Source organism: Microcebus murinus, chromosome 27 (genome assembly GCF_040939455.1).
Source record: "Microcebus murinus isolate Inina chromosome 27, M.murinus_Inina_mat1.0, whole genome shotgun sequence".
Classification (NCBI taxonomy): Eukaryota; Metazoa; Chordata; class Mammalia; order Primates; family Cheirogaleidae; genus Microcebus; species Microcebus murinus.
Genome location: NC_134130.1, coordinates 12,861,735 through 12,880,083, shown reverse-complemented (window position 1 = coordinate 12,880,083; position 18,349 = coordinate 12,861,735). Strand labels below are relative to the sequence as shown.

General features: G+C 40.1%; 1 protein-coding gene across 50 annotated transcripts in view; it reads left to right on the top strand.

The window, feature by feature from the left end:
* The window catches only part of ANK2 (ankyrin 2), a 559,765-nt gene extending 543,160 nt beyond the window's left edge, over positions 1-16,605 (top strand). For 17 of the 50 annotated variants that reach the window (XM_075998068.1, XM_075998071.1, XM_075998065.1 and 14 more), the window contains 5 exons: positions 1,667-1,952; positions 3,494-3,785; positions 6,736-6,819; positions 6,931-7,095; positions 14,334-16,605. In XM_075998068.1, the coding sequence (XP_075854183.1) occupies positions 1,667-1,952; positions 3,494-3,785; positions 6,736-6,819; positions 6,931-7,095; positions 14,334-14,348 (842 nt within the window). In that variant the 3' untranslated portion in view covers positions 14,349-16,605. Of the gene's footprint in view, positions 1-1,666; positions 1,953-3,493; positions 3,786-6,114; positions 6,208-6,735; positions 6,820-6,930; positions 7,096-8,109; positions 8,293-10,841; positions 10,934-14,333 lie in introns of all 50 variants that reach the window. The other 33 variants (XM_075998032.1, XM_075998033.1, XM_075998035.1 and 30 more) reach the window with 5 other exon arrangements.
* Positions 16,606-18,349: the final 1,744 nt, after the last annotated feature.

The window sequence follows — 18,349 nt, the reverse complement described above, 5'->3', positions numbered from 1 at the left end:
AAATAAGAATAATCACAAGCAAATGTCTCTACTCTTCCACCATAAAATCTACCATCTCGAGTGCATTCTGATGCCTGCACATTCTCTACCTTCCCTCCCATTACAATGGGTGAAATGTCCTTGCTTTGCTGAAGCCATCATCTCTTCCTTTGTACTAGATTTCATCCCCCTTTACCTAGTCAAGAACTTCACTGCTGAGAGCATCCATTCTGGCTTCCATCAACTGGACCACACACAACAGCACTAAAAGATGCTTTAATAAATAGGTTTAATCTTTAAGAACAAAACAAAGCAAATAACCATCTTTCACTCTATAACATGCCCACTGTATTACTGCTGTTTCTCCATCATTTTATAGGAAACCTCTTAAAAGAATAGAATTTTCTTTGTCTGCTTCTTCTCTTCCCTCTAGAACTGTCTCTAGAACTCAACGTGAGTCAATCTTGCAAAATTCACAAATTGTTTCCTCGTTGTCAAATCTAGTGGGCAATTCTCAGGCTTCTGCTTAACTTCACTCCTTAGTAATATTGGCACAAATAATTAATCCCTTCTACTTAAAACGTCTTCCTTACTCTCGGTGACACTCCTGTCTCTCCTTTTGTTTTCTACTTTGTGGGCTATTCCTCCTCAGACTCCTTTTCTGTGTTGTCTTACTACTCCTGGGTTTCGACGATGATGTGTGTTAATGTTAAGTAAGAGCCTTATAGCTTGTCCCCATGTCCCTGCCTGTCCCTCTCTCCCTAGTCCTGACACCTGGCCTCCTTGCTGTTCTCAGAGCCCCCATTGGGACCCTTGCACTCTCTATTCTTTCCACCCTCAAGTGTTCCTCCCTCAGATCATTGGATACCTTTTCCCCTCACTTTGTGCAGGTCACTCTTTAAATATCACCTCCTGAGGGGAGCCGTTCCCGACAAGGCTATCTAAAATAAGAGCACTATTCATTCTATACCCTTGTTTACTTTTCTCTTAATATTTACCACATATATGCAGAAATACAAGTTCAGTGAGGGCAGAAATGTTTTCTATCTTGTTCACTGCTATAGATCTAGCATCTAAACAGCATAGTTGATGCTCAGTATATATCTGTGGAATAAATGAATGATTAAATAGATGAATGTCAATCACTCCTCTGCTAAATCTCTTCCAATGGCTTCTCATCGCCCTGGATAGAATGAAATTGCTGGCATAAGAGACTCTACATCAAAAGAATGCTGGCCTCAGGGTACTGTAGTGAGGATTAAATTAATATTGCAAAGCTCTTAGAACAGTGCCTGACAGAGTAAATATCCAGCATGTATTAGCAATTATTTATTATCGTTATTGTTAATCTTGATTCCTCTTACCCGGGAGATTCTATGCCTGGACTATCACAGCTGACTCCTACTTACCATGAGGTCTCCTTAAGATATCACCCCTCTGCATTTCCTTTCCAAATTCTTTCACCCCTAGTTAGGTGCTCTGGCGTTCACTGACTGCACCTGCGGCTGCATTTGGGTGGGCTCTTCCTTGCCTGGCCCCGCCACGATCAGCTTCTCGAAGGCAATGTCTTGTTCGTCTTTGTAGCCCATGGGCCTATCTCAGGACATGGCACGTAGTAGTCACTTGATGAATATCCATTTAATATAGGCGAGCCTTCATTAAATACGTAATTTAAATTGTTCTTTAGGGTTCTCAGTCCTCCAAGAGGAGCTATCCACCGCACAGCACAAGCAGAAAGAGGAGCGAGCTGTCTCTAAAGGGAGCGAGCCTTGCGATCACCCTCCCATCGTGTCCGAGGAAGACATTTCTGTTGGTTATTCCACCTTCCAGGATTCCCTCCCCAAAACTGATGGGGACAGCTCAGCAACAGGACTCATTCCCCAAACTGAGAAGGAGCAAGTGCTACAGGATTTCTCAGGGAAAATGCGAGACCTGCCCGAAGAGTCCTCTCTTGAGCACCAGCAGGAGTACTTGTGAGTTTCAAAAGAAAGCCTGTCACATGTGCGCCTAAAGAACTAGTTCAGTGGGGCCAGGATGCCAGACATGTACAAGCATAACTCATTTTTAAATGATTTTAAAATGACACCACCAATAACAAATGCCAGAGCTACAGGGGGAAAAAAATGTGGCATTTAAGGCATAATTGTGATCGTATTTTATAGCATTGACATGCTTGAGCCAACTTCAGTTCTGTGACTTTGGACAAGCCCTTAAGTGTTTTGAATCTCCATTCTACACCTATATGTTATGATAATAATATGCACTTCACTCATCTCACGGGTCAAAGGTCAAAGAGACGCCTGTAGCAGCATTGCTTAAACTGTAAAATGTCATGTAGATGAAGCAGCGATGTTTGTAGTGCCTTTGCACATATCTGCTCTGTAATGTTTTAATGTCACGCCCACGTGCACGGCTGGTGTGGAGTAGGAGCAGTGACAGTGTAGGTGCAGCAGCCCATGGCGTGTTTCAGCACAGCTCTGAGGTGGCTAACTATAAAAATATGAACATAATACAAATTATTCTCACAGAATAAAAGACCATAAAAGGAGGTGGGATGGAGTTGGGGTGGGAATAAAAACAAGGCTTTTAGAGAGTTTCTGGCTGAAGGAAGTTGAGGAACACGATTTGATCCAAAATTTAAGTTCAGCGATTTATGGAAGCAAAGGAGAAAGAGTTGTTTAAGTGACACTGGTTGTCCGGAAAAAGAAAACAGATCGTGAGAACGGCAAACGTGTCCCCAACCCTGGAATCTGAGAAGAGCGTGTCATGGGTTTGCACCATGGCATTGCCTTTGCCATTAGTGAGTTTTGTTTTGGGGTCACTGACATGAGAAGAAGGGGAAATGGGTAATGAAACCATCTCTTCTTCCCCTGACCCTTCAGTCTCCCCTCTATCTACAGGTTTCAGGGGTGAGAAGAGCTAAGAGAAAGAGAGACAAAAGAGGGGATAACAGAGAGGCTTGCTGGCCATTTGATATCCATAAAGTGACAGAAAATTGCACTAACTACCAAAAAAAGTGGGGGGAAGAAAAGGCAAAGAATTTTCTTATTTAGTAATTGAGATTATTAGAGGTTTTATTGGAATAACTCCCAACTATATCAATAGAAAATGTTTCAGAATCAACCGATCCTCTACTAAGTAAAATAGGTTTTCAGAGGTACAATAGAAATTTCCATATATATACAGTTATGACAACTGTATTGACATGGGGATTTAGTTAATTTTGCCAAATTTGATTCTTGTTTCAAAAACCTTATTATCTACAAATTTTTGTTATCTAAAACTGAAGTCCTCAATATTGAGTTATCAAGGAAAAGACGAAATTGTGACATGCACAATTTGTAGAGGTCAGGTAACTGTAATACACCTTAGGATAATTTTTATCTTTCGAATACATCACCGTCTGTCACTGCTAGACCCATGAGCTACAACTCTGCAGTATATCTTACAGCATGATTTTTCTTCAAATTTCCTTTCTGGGCCAAATTTGCATCATCTGGCTTTTTCATTCCAGTGTGACATCCCCAGGACCAGAAGTGTCAGAGACTCAAAAGTCCACGGCAGTACCTGGGTCTCCCAGCAAGACACCTGAGGACGTTGGTAGCCCCCCTGAGGAGGAGAGGCTGTACCCCCAGACGCCAGCACCCAGCGAGCGGGGAGACTCTCCCATCGTGCAGGAGCCCGAAGAGCGCCCAGCGCGCGGGGACGAGAGTTCTCTGCAGAAGACGAGCCTTGTGATAGTGGAGTCTGCGGATGACCAGTCGCAGGCCTTGGAAAGACTCCAGGAAAATACGGCCTTTGAAAAGGTAAGACTTCTTTCCTCTCCCTGTCCTTGCCCATCTGGAACGAAGCTACAAACCTTTCAATTTCCATTTCTCGGGTCGTTTACTTTTTTCATTTCAAGACAAAAAAAAAAAACTTTACCAAATTTATTCATCTGAGCCATGGAAACCCGCAATCCCTTTTAAAAATCTGAGCGCCAGTGAATCCAGGAGAAATGGTACACCGTGCCCAGACTGGCTCTTTGACCAGAAGCCATCATTTTATCATCGGAAACTCTTTTGCTAAGAAAACTGTGATGACGCAATATATGTGACGTAGCTTTTTAAAATTAGTAAATTTAGGCATGAAAGCTAGAGGTAGGGATTGAGAGAGTCCCAAGTGCCAGCCACGGGTGTGCCGGTGATGCCGCCAGGGGACAAGCACGCAACCTGTGCATGTCGGGTCGGGTCAGGTGTAGCCCTCCAAATGCGTTTTCTCATTAGAGAAGGATAATTTCCAAATTAGACTTCATTAAATGTATTTCAGGAATGACTTAGAAGAAGAACATCATGCCTGAACTTACTGCCGTTTCTAAATGTCCAAATGCCCGACGGTGGCATGCATCGTTGCATTTCCTTTGTCATTGACTTGTGAAGTTGAGAAGTGGGGACCATGTTAAAAAATTCATTTAAACCATTTGTTCCCCAAACATGGTCTATATAGTTCACATGCCTCCCAATGAATTGGGGATCCCTCCTCAGAAGTCCTGAGTCGGAATCAGAATCCCACCCCTGGGAGGGAGAAGGAGGGAGAAGGAGCAAGAATCTGCACTCTTACATAACTCCCTGGAAGATTCTTACACACAAGAAAGTGTGAGACATGTTAGAATTAAACTTAATTTAATATAAGTTAAATTAGATATTTTTTCCTTTTAGAAAAATATACATTTTATAATTTTACATTTTATAAATTTAATAAATTTATATAAATTTTATATTTCTTTAATTTTTATATAAATTTTATATTTCAAAGTGTTTTTAAAGCATTAATTAAGGCTGAGTGGTAAAAGATGAGTTATATGAAAAAATTGAAATTTGTGGGGGAAAGTCAAGTGATGCAACGTAACTTTGGGCTTAAGATATACACTTGTTTTGTCACCTTGATGGTGACATCTGCTACCAGGATTTATCTAAAAATCATAGCTAAAATTAGGAAAGATCCAGGCAAATGAGAACTATGTCCTGATTTTGACAGTTATCTGAAACAATTCATCTCATGAATAGATTTTTATTCCAAGTTTACTCTGCACAGAATTACTCATTTCTCAGATTTGGGGCTTAAATGAATACTAATGAAAATGTTTCATATGTGCTAGCTGGGCTTAAAAGTTACCAAAGTTAGCCTAAGAATTCAGAGGCTTAGTGAAGTCAGACTTGAAACAATTATCTGGATAATTCATATGTTTAATCTATTCTAGACAAATGAACTTTGATAAGTCATTCTGCATTCCACATACTTTATACAGGACTGTTCCACTTATTCTTGATGATTATCCAGTTATCTCCCTTAAGCTTCCTATGTTGACCCTTCACTTCTTCCTAACTTGGGCATCCAATTTCAATCCCTTTTCTTGCTGACCATATTTCTAGATACATTAAGCGAATTTAGCTGATTTTTCTTTTTTTAAAAAAATAACATTTCATTAGGAAGGAGTGATTTGATAATGTGACTCCCAAGATGTATGCTGTAATTTAAAATCATTAATATGTTTTTTGTCCCATCTCTGGCTTTGACCCAGACCCATAAGATCTGATAGGCCTCTGCATCTCAACTTCTCTGCAATATGAGTGTAATATTATTCATAGACTGCCACTTTTGATGTCAGGAGATACACTACTTGCTAGATAATGGCTATGGGAAATTTTAACTTCCTGCAGATAGCTCTTCTACAAATAGGAGATATTTTTATGTCTTTGGGTTAATAATTCTAAGCCTAAGACCAAATGTCAATGGCTCACAAGTGTTTATTGTGCTGCTTAAGTTAAGTTCTATGCTTACATTTAGTTATTTTTTTAGGAGTTTAAGTATAAGAAGTCATGTGAGCTAGCTGCTCATTTCTTTGAACTGCTTTTGACAGATGGGCTCTCGTATAGCTTTCAGAATTCCGGAATATTTTTTTTTTTATCCATTAAACAAAATAACTATATTCTTGTTAAAGTTTGAGACCAGCACGCATTTTTATTTTCACCCCTGCTGACTTTTCCATCAAAGCCTCCATGAGTGAAACTTTCAGAATGCAACCTAAAGCAGAAACAGGTGGTGAAGTCATTCCTTAGCGTGTTAAACAAAACAATGCTTCCATGCTTCCACCAGGAGCTAACAGAGGAATTAGGGGAGCTGGAGGCCAGCTCAGATGAGGAGGCCATGGTAACTACCAGGGTCGTCCGCCGGCGAGTGATTATTCAGGTACCAGCTGTTCCATTACTGCACGCCAGGGCCAGTCCCGTCCCCGTATCTTTCCAGAGTGATCGACCTGGTTCAGTGAAGGCTTGGCATGCTCCTTAGGTAGTGCATGGCCATGACAAAGCGGATCCCTTAACTCTTCTAAGTTCTGTTTGTAAAGAAATGCGGCGGTAATGGCGTTTGCAGCTGACCTCCGAGAGAGCCACCCAGCAAGAGCAAGACCTGGCTTTTTTAATTCCACGCCCCTCACCTCTCGCTTATCTAATTTTGTTTGTTTGTTTAAGTTTCACCTGACTTTGGTCAGATTATCCCAAGCATGTTATTACTCACCTGTTTTGTTTTGTTTTGTTTTGTTTTGTTTTGTTTTGTTTTCCTTTTAAACAAACTACTCGACAGGATTTTGTATCTCCGCAATGCTTCTGAACATCGCCTTTGATTTTTCTAACACTCCTCATGTTATAAGCACCTGGGGGCAATTCCTTGCAATGGTGCCAAACTCTGTAGTGACCCTTTTCCCCCCCGACTGTGCAGGGAGATGACATGCCTGACATTCCCCCAGAAACAGTCACAGAGGAAGAATACATTGATGAGCACGGACACACCGTGGTGAAGAAGGTATTGCCCATCGTATCCTAACACAGTTGACTGCAAACTTCCTGATTAGAATTTATCAATACCGGGGTGCTGTAACTCAAAACTAAGATACATGCATTAAATATATTTCAGATTACTAGGAAAATCATTAGGCGGTATGTGTCCTCTGAGGGCACGGAGAAAGAAGAGATTATAATGCAGGGACTGCCGCAGGAGCCTGTCAGCATCGAGGAGGGGGACGGCTACTCCAAGGTCATAAAGCGCGTAGTATTGAAGAGTGACATCGAACAGTCAGAGGTGAGACCGCCTAACTCTCCAAAATGTATTTTACGGAGAAGAGCAAAACAGAACTCAAACAAGATGGACAAGCTTGTTCATTCATCCTGGCCTCACCTGTCCCTTTTTATGTGGCTGTCTTCTTTCACGTGCTCATTCAATTTTTTTTTTTTTTTGTCATGATTCTATGTGATTTTAAAATTACCATCAGGGAGATTTATGGCCAATATACTTATTGTATTTCTTTGGTCCGTTTTGTTTCTGTTTTTTATTTAATTCCTGGTTGCCCACAGCAGGAATCCAAAAGTCACATTTTAAAAGGATAAAATCTTGCGTGCTGGCCAAGCAGTATGTTATGAAGAGCCCATGGTCGAGTGTATTGTGGTGTTGGAGCCTGGTTGGCACGTGATCCTTCTGAAGGTCACTTCCGATCAATATGTAATGTTCAAACTTCTGCATTACAGAGTCACTCAAATCAGGATCTAGAAACTCCTTGATTTGTTTCTTTCTGTTTTATTTCCCTCTTTCAGGAACATATTTACTCTCTCTGGAAATAATTTGTGAAATTCTTACCATTTTCCATTCATTCATTGCCTCAAAATTTTATATTATACACACGAAGTTCTCTAGAAATCTGCTTTTCATTTTCTCATAGCTTGTAGAGTTCCTCCTTTAGAAGCTAATTATATTTTCATAACACCAAAAGAAACCATTTAAATGTGGAAAAAGAGAGTTCATCCACAGGCCATTAAGTCTGCACTGCTCTGAGCAGTCAGCTTCTTACTCACCAGAGTCATTCTCTTGACTCATTACTCATTGAACTTGAGTAATTCAAGTTGATTTGGCATAGTGGAGATATAGATAGATATTACCAATCGACTGTACTTTGTTTTTTCTAATTCCAAATAGTGTTTTCTGGAAAGCCAGTGTAGAACATTATAGTCTTGTTTTTTGTTTTTTAACATAGAAAAAAACTCATCATAGTTACTTTTTGGCAGCCAGAAATTGTTTTGTCATGTGTCCTTCATTCATTAGGTGACTCTGTCTGAGCCCAGCGTTCTGTCCAGTCCGTCACAATTTCAGGCTGAACCAGTGGAAGGCCGTAGAGTCAGCAAAGTTGTTAAAACAACTATGGTCCAAGGAGAGAGGATGGAGAAGCATCTGGGGGATTCTAGTTTAGCTACTGATCTGCCTTCAGCCAAAGATGACTTTGAAGAGGTATAGAAGCATCATCATTTTGTCGTTTTCGTGTGTGTTTTATGTTCACTTTGCATTGGAAAAGAAAAATTTTTGTCATTGTGTCATTCCATACATTAATTTATGAAAGGATGCAGAATAATTCCAGGGAGCAGAACTCCTGTCTGAGGACCTTGTACGGTAATGTTCCTGCAAACTATGATGTTCATTGGTGTCACATTAGAGCTTTCAAAGGTCCCAATGCCCAGGATTTGCTTCTGCTAAATCATACTCAGGATGTCTGGAGTTGGGGCCTGATTATACATCTTGTTAAAAAGTCACAGAATTGTCTTGCACTCCCAATGAAAAAGGGAAAGATATTTAAGATTTTGCAAATTATTTTAGCTAGCTAATATTCTCAAATATTGTCAATGATAGGTATTAAAGAAAATTTAGATATATTCCATACCCCTAAATTTAAAAGGCAATTATGATTATGTAAGTTCTGGTTTCCAATGATTGTAAAATGGGCCCACAGTGACAGATCCACAAACCCTTGCTGAAATCTAAAATTTCTGAAACTCAAAACAAATTTTATAAGTTAACTTGGCAGTAAAACACGGAATAAACTGTCACGAAACTATTATGACAGGAAGTTTTTTTATCCTACTTAGATTGACTATTTGTATGTATTACTGTCAATATAAATCGGGTTTGATTGCAGGATGCCTTCTTCACCACCCCTGGGGTGTTAGTAATATTCAGTACAACCGTGTATTGCAATGGGGATGTGTTCTCAGAAATGCATCTTTTAGGTGATTTTGCCATTGTGTGAACATCACAAGGTGCACTTACACAAACCTAGATGATCTAGCCTCTTAGCTCTACCTTTCTCTTAGCCTCAGAGAAAGGTAGAGTAAAATAATGGTACACCTGTGTAGGGACCTTACCATGCCTGGAGCTTACAGGACGGGAAGTTGCTCTGGGTGAGTCAGTGAGTGAGTGGTGAGTGACTGTGAAGTTCTAGGACATTACCGTGCACTACTGTAGACTTTCTAAACACTGCACACTTAGGCTACACTAAATTTACAAAAAAAAATTTCTTTTTTAAATAATAAACCTTAGCTTGCCATAATTTATTGACTGTATACACTTTTCAAGTTTCTTTTAACTTTTTGCCTTTTTTGCAGTAAACCTTAGCTTAAAACATAAACATATTGTATAGCTGCACAAAAATATTTTTTTATATCCTCATTCTATAAAGAATTTCTTTCCTTTTTTTTTTTGTAGACAGGGTCTTGCTCTGTTGCCTGTGATAGAGTGCTGTGGCATCTTCACAGCTCACTGCAGCCTCTCACTCCTGGGCTCAAGTGATCCTCCTGCCTCAGCCTCCCTGAGTAGCTGGGACTGCAGGCGTGTGCCACTGCGCCTCGCTGAAATTCCTACTTTTGTACAGACGGGGTCTCACTCTTGCTCAGGCTGTTCTTGAACTCCTGACCTCAAGTGATCCTCCTTTCTTGGCTTCCCAAAGTGCTGGGATTATAGGTGTGAGCCACTGCACCCAGCCTTTAAGATTTTTTTTCTATTGTTAAATTTTTAATTTTTTTTTTTTTTTTTTACTTTTGAGCATTTTTGTTAAAAACTAAGACACAAACACATGCATTAGCCTAGGCCGACACAGGGTCAGGATCATTGATGTCATGGCCTTTCACCTCCACATTGTGTCCCACTGGAAGGTCACAGTGGGTTTGGTCACACCAGCATCTCCACAAACATGTGAGCGATGTGTGGCACTGAGAGGTTGGAGCAGCTCAGACGTCATCACTACGGGACACTGTGGGACACGTCACACTATGGGAATTTTTCAGCTCTGTCATAACCTTCTGGGACCACTGTCATACATGCAATCCATCATTGACCAAACCATTGTTTTGTGGCGGATGATTGATTGTATATGCGTCATATTACCTTTCTAAAATTCAAAAGAAAAAAAAAAATCTAAATTTTGAAACACATCTTGCCCCCGAGGTTTTGATTAAGGGATGATGGGCGTATGCCAACACCTACAAAAGATTTTTGCTATTGAAACATTTTGAAGTTAAATGCTGTATGTATGTCCACTACTACACTCAAAATATATTAATATATTGTGATTATATATGAGTGCATTGGGATATTAAAAGCATACCTTATTTAAATACTTCCAGCTTTCACATTTTGACAACTGTGATGAATCCTCTGAGTTATACACTTTGGGCCTTGTTTATTTGTTTTTGCCTCGGGTCATGATATTGATGATTGAGGTGTCCCCTGTAAAAAGAAGTGGGTGAGGCAAGGAGGAAACTGAAAGTCAATCCATGTGGATATTAATCAGCAGCTTTTGTAAAGTAATTATAACAAATGTCCCTCAGAAATGGGAGAAATTTAAGGCACTTGTTAAATAAAACTCAAAACTTAGATCTGCTTCTAGGAGTTATTTTTATTTCGAGTATATGTTTTCATACTGACTATGAATTAAGTAAAGCAATAGATTATTTTAAAGTCTGTGGTTTCTGATGAGTTTTGTCCTCTTTTCTTTTTTCTCACTTCAGGCTTTGAGTTACACAGGTAGCCACATGAAAGTCCACTTCCCCAGTTTAGTAGAGAATGAAATTCTGAAAGAGGATGGATCAATAATTAAAAGGTTTGGGTTAGCATGGGGTGATGCTTTGCTAACTAACACCATAAAAAGTTTTCCAGTTTTAGGAAAAAGAGGGCACAGCTCCGACATATGCCCTAAAACCCCTTGGGAACTGCTGACTGTCCTGTACTGGCTTCGGTCAAGTGGTGATCTGTCAGAATGTCACACCTGAAATAGCCTCTTGATGTTTTAAGAGCCATAGTAAGGCATAGAGATAGTGAGAATGTGCTTACGCAATCTGACTCCTTGGGCCTTAGGAAGTCATTAATGTGTTGAAACCAAACAGCTGGGATATTCCATTGTGTTGACAGACTTGGAGAGCACAAGAAAAAGAATCTAATCCATTGATCACAAATTAATTTTGTGACCTGCTACATTCAGCTTAAGCTTAGTAAATCATTACTTTAAATGGTACACGCTTTTTTTTTTTTAATGAGCTGTTTTGTGATTCTGCATGTGAGTGACAAATAACATGAGCATGAGTTTGGTACCCAGGCACCGAGTGTATTAGCAACGCCGGAACCAGGGGCTTTAACAAGGGAAGTGTCGTGAAAGCCGTAAGCAGCACGTTACGGCTGGGAGCAGCACGGGTCTGTTTTTGTCTCCATCACAGACTCGATGTGTAAATGTGGGCACGATTCCTTTGCTCCCACTTCTCACTGGTCCTCTCTCAGCCCTGTAAGCCTCTAGATTAAGAAAATGTTCTCAGCTTCTCAGTGAAAAGACACAATGGAAATTCAAGTTACTAATGTGCTTTTCACTTCATTGAAAAGGAGAGAAAGATTGTTGTTTATAGTAATCTGCAAAGCTATTTTAAGCCTTTGGAACATAATAATTAGAACAGCAAAATTAAAGGTTCTGTTTCCGCCCTCCAGTCAAATGTGAAAAACAGCAGCAGCTAGGAATTGAAAAGAGTGTAATTGCTCTCTTAGAACTTTAAAAATCCTATGTGAATTAAGGATGAAATGCCTTTTATAATCTGAACTTTTAAGTCTTTTATCCAGTTATTCAGATGAAACCACGTAAATCATGCATGTCCCAGCATCTGGAGATCTTCAAACTGGGAGATCTTCAAACTGGGATAGATTTAGAGACCAATTAATCCAAAATTCTCAATGACAGCTGGTGAATTTGAAGCCAGGAATATAGACAACTCGATCGAGTTTGCACTGCTAGTTAGTTATAGAGCTCTGTTCATGAGAACTTATATGTCGTTGAAGATATTTGCTCACATACGTGTACATATTCATAAACATATTCATCTACATATGGCTGCACAAAATACCAGGAAATGTCCTTTGATAGAAGCTTATCCCCTAACACCAGTGCTAGAAAGGCTCTACCAGCTCTTAGCGGAAATAGTCAGAAATTTGCCTTTTTTGGGGAAAAAAAATAACGAATGCTGAATAGTTAGAAAAACATAATCTTACTTCAGTCATTGGAACCAAATTTGACCTTTTCATCAAGAGGAGCAAATTTATAGCTTTCAGATATAAAATCATTCATGTAGTATCAAAGAAAAGGGGAGAGTAGGAAAACAAGAATGTCCAAAAGAAAGTGGAAAGTATTTTGGGTGAAGTCAGTCATTTTTTAAAAATCAGGATGATCTTAACAAATGCATGGAGGTATTGGAAGATGGACAAAACTTCCAATTTCTGAATCTGTAAGGAAAACATGGGTAATATTACAAAAACTGATCATTTCCTACAGTGCTTTTAAGTGAGGATGTATAGCAGAGGGGTCATGGACTCAGGTGGTGGGACACTTGGCCCCACTGCATGCGTACTCTGTTGTATTTCATTGGGGGTATTGCTTACCCCCAATGCTTACCCCCAATGGGGGTATTCAATTTCTTTATTTGTTATAATAATAGCGTCTGCAACATAAAACACATTCATCAAATACTTGTGCAATGAAGAATTATATTTAAGTAGAGAGTGAACTTGGAGTAAACAAATTACAATATGATCATTTTCCAGTAGGGATGCAGGAAGATATGAGTATGTATGAAATGCAATAGTAAGTTATAGCTCCTTTCCTGAAGCCATGAGCAATCTGACGAAGGAGGCCATAGCACCAGACTGTTTCAGGCAACAGGGGACTCAAAGCAAGGAGTGCGTGGGGCTCTGAGAATGCAGAGAAAGCATCTCTTGTTGGTAGTCACCTTCCTGTATATTGATAGAATAATACTTCAGTTTTGAAAGATCTCTCTGTCTCTCATGGGAAACCTCTCTTAAAAAATAATTTTGGGGCCGGGCACGGTGGCTCACGCCTGTAATCCTAGCTCTTGGGAGGCCGAGGCGGGCGGATTGCTCAAGGTCAGGAGTCCAAAACCAGCCTGAGCAAGAGCGAGACCCCGTCTCTACTATAAATAGAAAGAAATTAATTGGCCAACTGATATATATATAAAAAATTAGCCGGGCATGGTGGCGCATGCCTGTAGTCCCAGCTACTCGGGAGGCTGAGGCAGAAGGATCGCTCGAGCCCAGGAGTTTGAGGTTGCTGTGAGCTAGGCTGACGCCACGGCACTCACTCTAGCCTGGACAACAAACCGAGACTCTGTCTCAAAAAAAAAAAAAAAATATATATATATATATAAAAAATAATTTTGGGAATTTTGGGTCGGGATGTGGTAGGGATGAAGCTGGTAGCTATGGGTGTTTTAAATAAATTCTATTTAAAGCAATATCTTTCGGGCTTGTCAAAAGGAACTTGTGGAATCATGATCTCAGGGCCAACTAAGCTTTCTTAAATCAGCGCAACGTAATCAAAACATGAATGATCGTGTGGTTGCTTTTTGAGAGGGTCACATTAAAGCATGATTTCATTTATTTGAAATATTTCTTAAAGATTTAAAAATACCGGCTAGGCGCAGTGGCTCACACCTGTAATCCTAGCACTCTGGGGGTCCAAGACGAGTGGATTGCTCGGGGTCAGGAGTTCAAAACCAGCCTGAGCAAGAGCGAGACCCTATCTCTACTATAAATAGAAAGGAATTAATTGGCCAACTAAGATATATAGAAAAACTCTGTCTCTACTATAAATAGAAAGAAATTAATTGGCCAACTAAGATATATAGAAAAAAATCAGCCGGGCATGGTGGCACATGCCTGTAGTCCCAGCTACTCGGGAGGCTGAGACAGCAGGATCGCTTGAGCCCAGGAGTTTGAGGTTGCTGTGAGCTAGGCTGACACCACGGCACTCACTCTAGCCTGGGCAACAAAGTGAGATTATGTCTCTTTAGGATAGGGAGGCATGCAAGGACGTCTGCAGTTAATAGTGTGGTATAGAAAAGCCTAGAGGTAAGACAGTAAGTGCTCCAGTGATGGTTACCCCCAGGCCCAGCAGCTGCCTCTTAGCAATGAGAAGAGAGCATAACTCCCTCGTGTCTGCTTCCCCCCAGGACAACCATGAGTAAAGCCCGCACTCAGAAGAGGGCTGTGGTGAAGGACCAGCATGGAAAACGCATTGACTTGGAGCACCTGGAGGATGTCCCCGAAGCGCTAGACCAGGACGCCCTCCAGCACGATCTCCAGAGGCTCCTGCGACATTTCTGCGAGGAGGACTTGAAGCCAGAGGCCAAATGAGGGGCTGCCCAGTCCTCACGCCAGAAACCACACATTCACTCAACATGCAGCTTCCTCTTTCACTAGAGAAGTGACCTAACGAGCCTAATTCGTGGGACACCCCAACACTTCCACTGTTAGCAAAGATACTGCATTTCGTTTTAGTTTTTCCCGCATCCTCTTTAACTCTAAGCTGATTTGTGACCAAAGATAGCATCCTTCATTCCGGATGCTGTATCCACTACTCTGTTGTGTCTGTGCTAAGCTGGGGACTGGCCACCTCCATGGTTCTTTGCTTCTGCCCAAGCTCCATGAACATCCATTGATCAGAAGAACTTCACCTGCAGACCTCTTCTCGTGACGACGTATAGGAATCCTTCAAAGGGATGTCCATGTACAATGTATATAGCTGAAATGCTCAGATGAACAACAGATTAAAATTAAAACCACTGCCTATCATAACTACACTGGGCATCATGGAATAAAAGGCCTCTAGAAATTGCTGAACGATGGTTAATTGCGATATTGCTAACACAATCGAATGGTAATACAGTTTTACTGCAAAAGAAGCACTTCAGACCTATCATGTCCTTAGATCTTCCAGAGTAGCCATTGCTCCTAGTTAAAGATGGATTCATAACCTCAAAGAACGGTTCTAAGAAGCTACTGCTGGTGCTGGCCAGCCATGCGTATGACTCTTTCCGGCAACCACTCCAAGGGAGGGGAGGAAGGGAGGAGGAGAAGGAAACGAGGAGGTATCCAGTTGCTAGCAGCTACGTCAGGTGACATTCTAGCATCTTCAGGTCTTTTAGATTTTGGGCACGCTGGCAGGGTATTTTAAAAGCTATAACTACTGTAGTTTTCCAGTTTTCATTGCTGCTTTAGCAAACCACACTGTCTTACTGGTGGTACTTTCTTCTGGCCACTGCACTGTAGATAATTCATTGGAAACAAGATTTACCCACGACATAAAAGGTTAAAACTCCTTCATTATGTTGGAGTGGTTTCTTTTTTTTATTTTTTTTCTCCAGGTTTCTATCTTCTCTAATACCTGCATGTGGCATTTAAAAATCAAAACCACAGTCAAAACCCCTCTTCTAATCACATTAATGGTTTTCATTCCCTCCCCACCCCACCCCAGAGTGAACACTTTTCACTTTCCAGCTGGGTCTGTTTTTCAGCTTGCAGACGAGATTGAGAAATCTTTGCAAATTTGGTTTGGGTTAAATTTTTTGGTTTATTTATTTGAAATCCACACTCCCTTGGAAACTCTGAAGTGCATTTGTGCACTTTTCTGTTTGTTTCAAAGAAGGGACTATAACAATCTGAGTGATTTCCATGTCCTATTCCTTATTCCTCTAGTGGTTGAAGCTGTGTAGCATTTTAACATATATATATATTCACAAATATATTCATATAAACAGTATACATTTTGAATCAGTTATTTGTTAAAGAAAGTATATTCAATGAAGATGAAATTTAAATTTAAAAAAAAAGAGTCTGTCCTCCAGGGATTGAACATTTTCCAATTATCTGGTCTTTTCCTGTTGTGCAAAAATGACTCATTGCTCCGACTGTCAAAAACAAATGTGACAAACAATGGCACTTCATCATTTAAAGTAATGTTGCCAAGAGAAAAAAATTTCCTGGGGAGGTTTCCCACAAGCCAAATCTCCTAAGCCTCAAATGCTAGCACTTTTTGGCAGTTGGATAGGAAATAAAACATTCTTTGGCAGCCAAAATGAGAGAGGCCCATAGTGGAACTTTTTGAGACACCCTGTGGCCTCCTTGTCAAACCTTCACTGGAGCTCAAGAAAAGCATTTCTGTTGTGTTATTTGCAGTGCAGATGATGTCTGTGTAACAACATAATGGTTATTCACCTTTTTTTGATTTTGATTTTTGCTGTGTTATCAAAAAACTTGAATACTGTGAGAAGAAGTGAATTTTCAGTTGATGAATCAGCATCTTGTTCCCATGGTGATAACACTAATTGAATATATCTATGAGGGCATGTATTAGTTAATGGAAAAAAATACAACACTAACAATACATAGCTGCAATGTGTACAATGGCTGATTTAATTAAATAAAATGTACAAGTGTTAAATGTGCCAATAGTGATTTGTTCTTCTTTATCAAGAATCTGTGATTTTTAGGACAATCAGAGGTTATGAAAAAGATAAGATTAGATTTAAAGCCAACTGAAGACATAAATTGCTTTTTTTTTTTTCTTATTCTTATTTAGTAACTGAAAATGCCATGTGCCCAGCACTGTATTAAGCACTGGGACAAATAGAAAAGATCTTGTCTCTGCCCTCAAGGAACTTTTATTATTATTGTTCTGCAAAAAAGAAAAACAAGGACTTATTTTTAGTTTGGGGATCACTAGTAAATGAAAAATAGGAATTTGGGGACTTGTGGGAGATGAGAAAGGGGTCGGCAGGGGTTGCAGGGCAGGACATCAGGCCACAGCTGTCAGACAACACCTTCTGCTCCCAGAATAGCATTTAGTTCTGGAGTTTTCTTTCTGTCTTATCATCTCTTGAGTATTAGAAAGCAAATGGATATGTTAATACAAATAAAGACAGGGCGGGAATACACAAAACTGAAATCAGTTATGTTTGGACAGTTTTATGAAATATCCCTTTAATGCTGTTCTAATATTTTTTACAGTCAAAACGAAAAGACACAGTTTAGAAATTGAGTAGGTTTTATTTAAATCTTATCTAGTATGAGATATGAAGCTCACTGAATCTGGCTCATCTACCTGGTTGATTTGTGGTTCTTCTGAAATTAAAATATCAATTATGCTTGAGATTTTTCAAAGGAAACAGAGTCAACGTTAAAAAATAAATATCCAAAGTAGGAATGTCTGTGTGATCATCCCTCTACCTCTCATTTTTTTTAACGTGCTATACTTTGTATTTACAGGAACTCTGGAATTGCATTATCTGGGGTTTGATTTAAGGAGATCAAAGCATCAGAGAATATTCGATGTCTTCTCATGTTTAATTATTTGCTGCGCAAAACTCATTTTTAAAATAAACTTCAGTGACTCATATGCCCTTTTGCAGAAAGATATTTAAAAGTAGGGTGGGGGGAAACTTCCAGACTCAGAGAAGATTACACACAACTCATAAATGACTTGTATTAGTCATAAAGAGGTGCAAATTACACGTAAGCCCATTGAAAGAGGGTTGAATTGAATTTGCAATTAGGTTGCTTGGGGAGTCATTCGATTTGTGTCAGCATGGCAGGTCTGGGTGTGGGCAAGTAGGCAGGCAATGCATGAATCAGATAAAGGGAGGCCAAACATGTTTAATAATCAAAACCACTGCAAGGTTTTCTTGGATAATGGAATAAAGATGATCTGCTTGCTTTCATGGAAAATAAATTATTTGAAAGTCTCTGTCTTCAGTTGCCACCACTGCTTAAAAACTAAACCCTTCTTCAGTTAAGGTATGATTTCTGTTTCTAATCTAATTGAAGCTAGAATTGCAACCTTAGAATGAATCGCCCGAGTAAATATGTAGTACAACTTCATGTCACTGTAATAACGGAACATTTTAAGAACAAAATTTAAATATCTGGGGGATAAAACAACATCATTCCCACCTCCCGCACACAAGTTCAAATACTCCTGTTTGGTGACATTCAGATTTTCTGGGAAGAACCAAAGCCCCCCTTGTTCCAACCGAGCTCGGTGGGATGGAGTGAACGCGCGTGTGGACATGCCTGGGGCAGAGCTGTTGTGTAAGGCGGGGACGCTTGGCGGTGGCGTTTGTCGCCGCTCGATAGATATCTGCAGCCACGCGAAACGGTCGGTTGGCAAGTTGGTGACGTGTTTCTACGA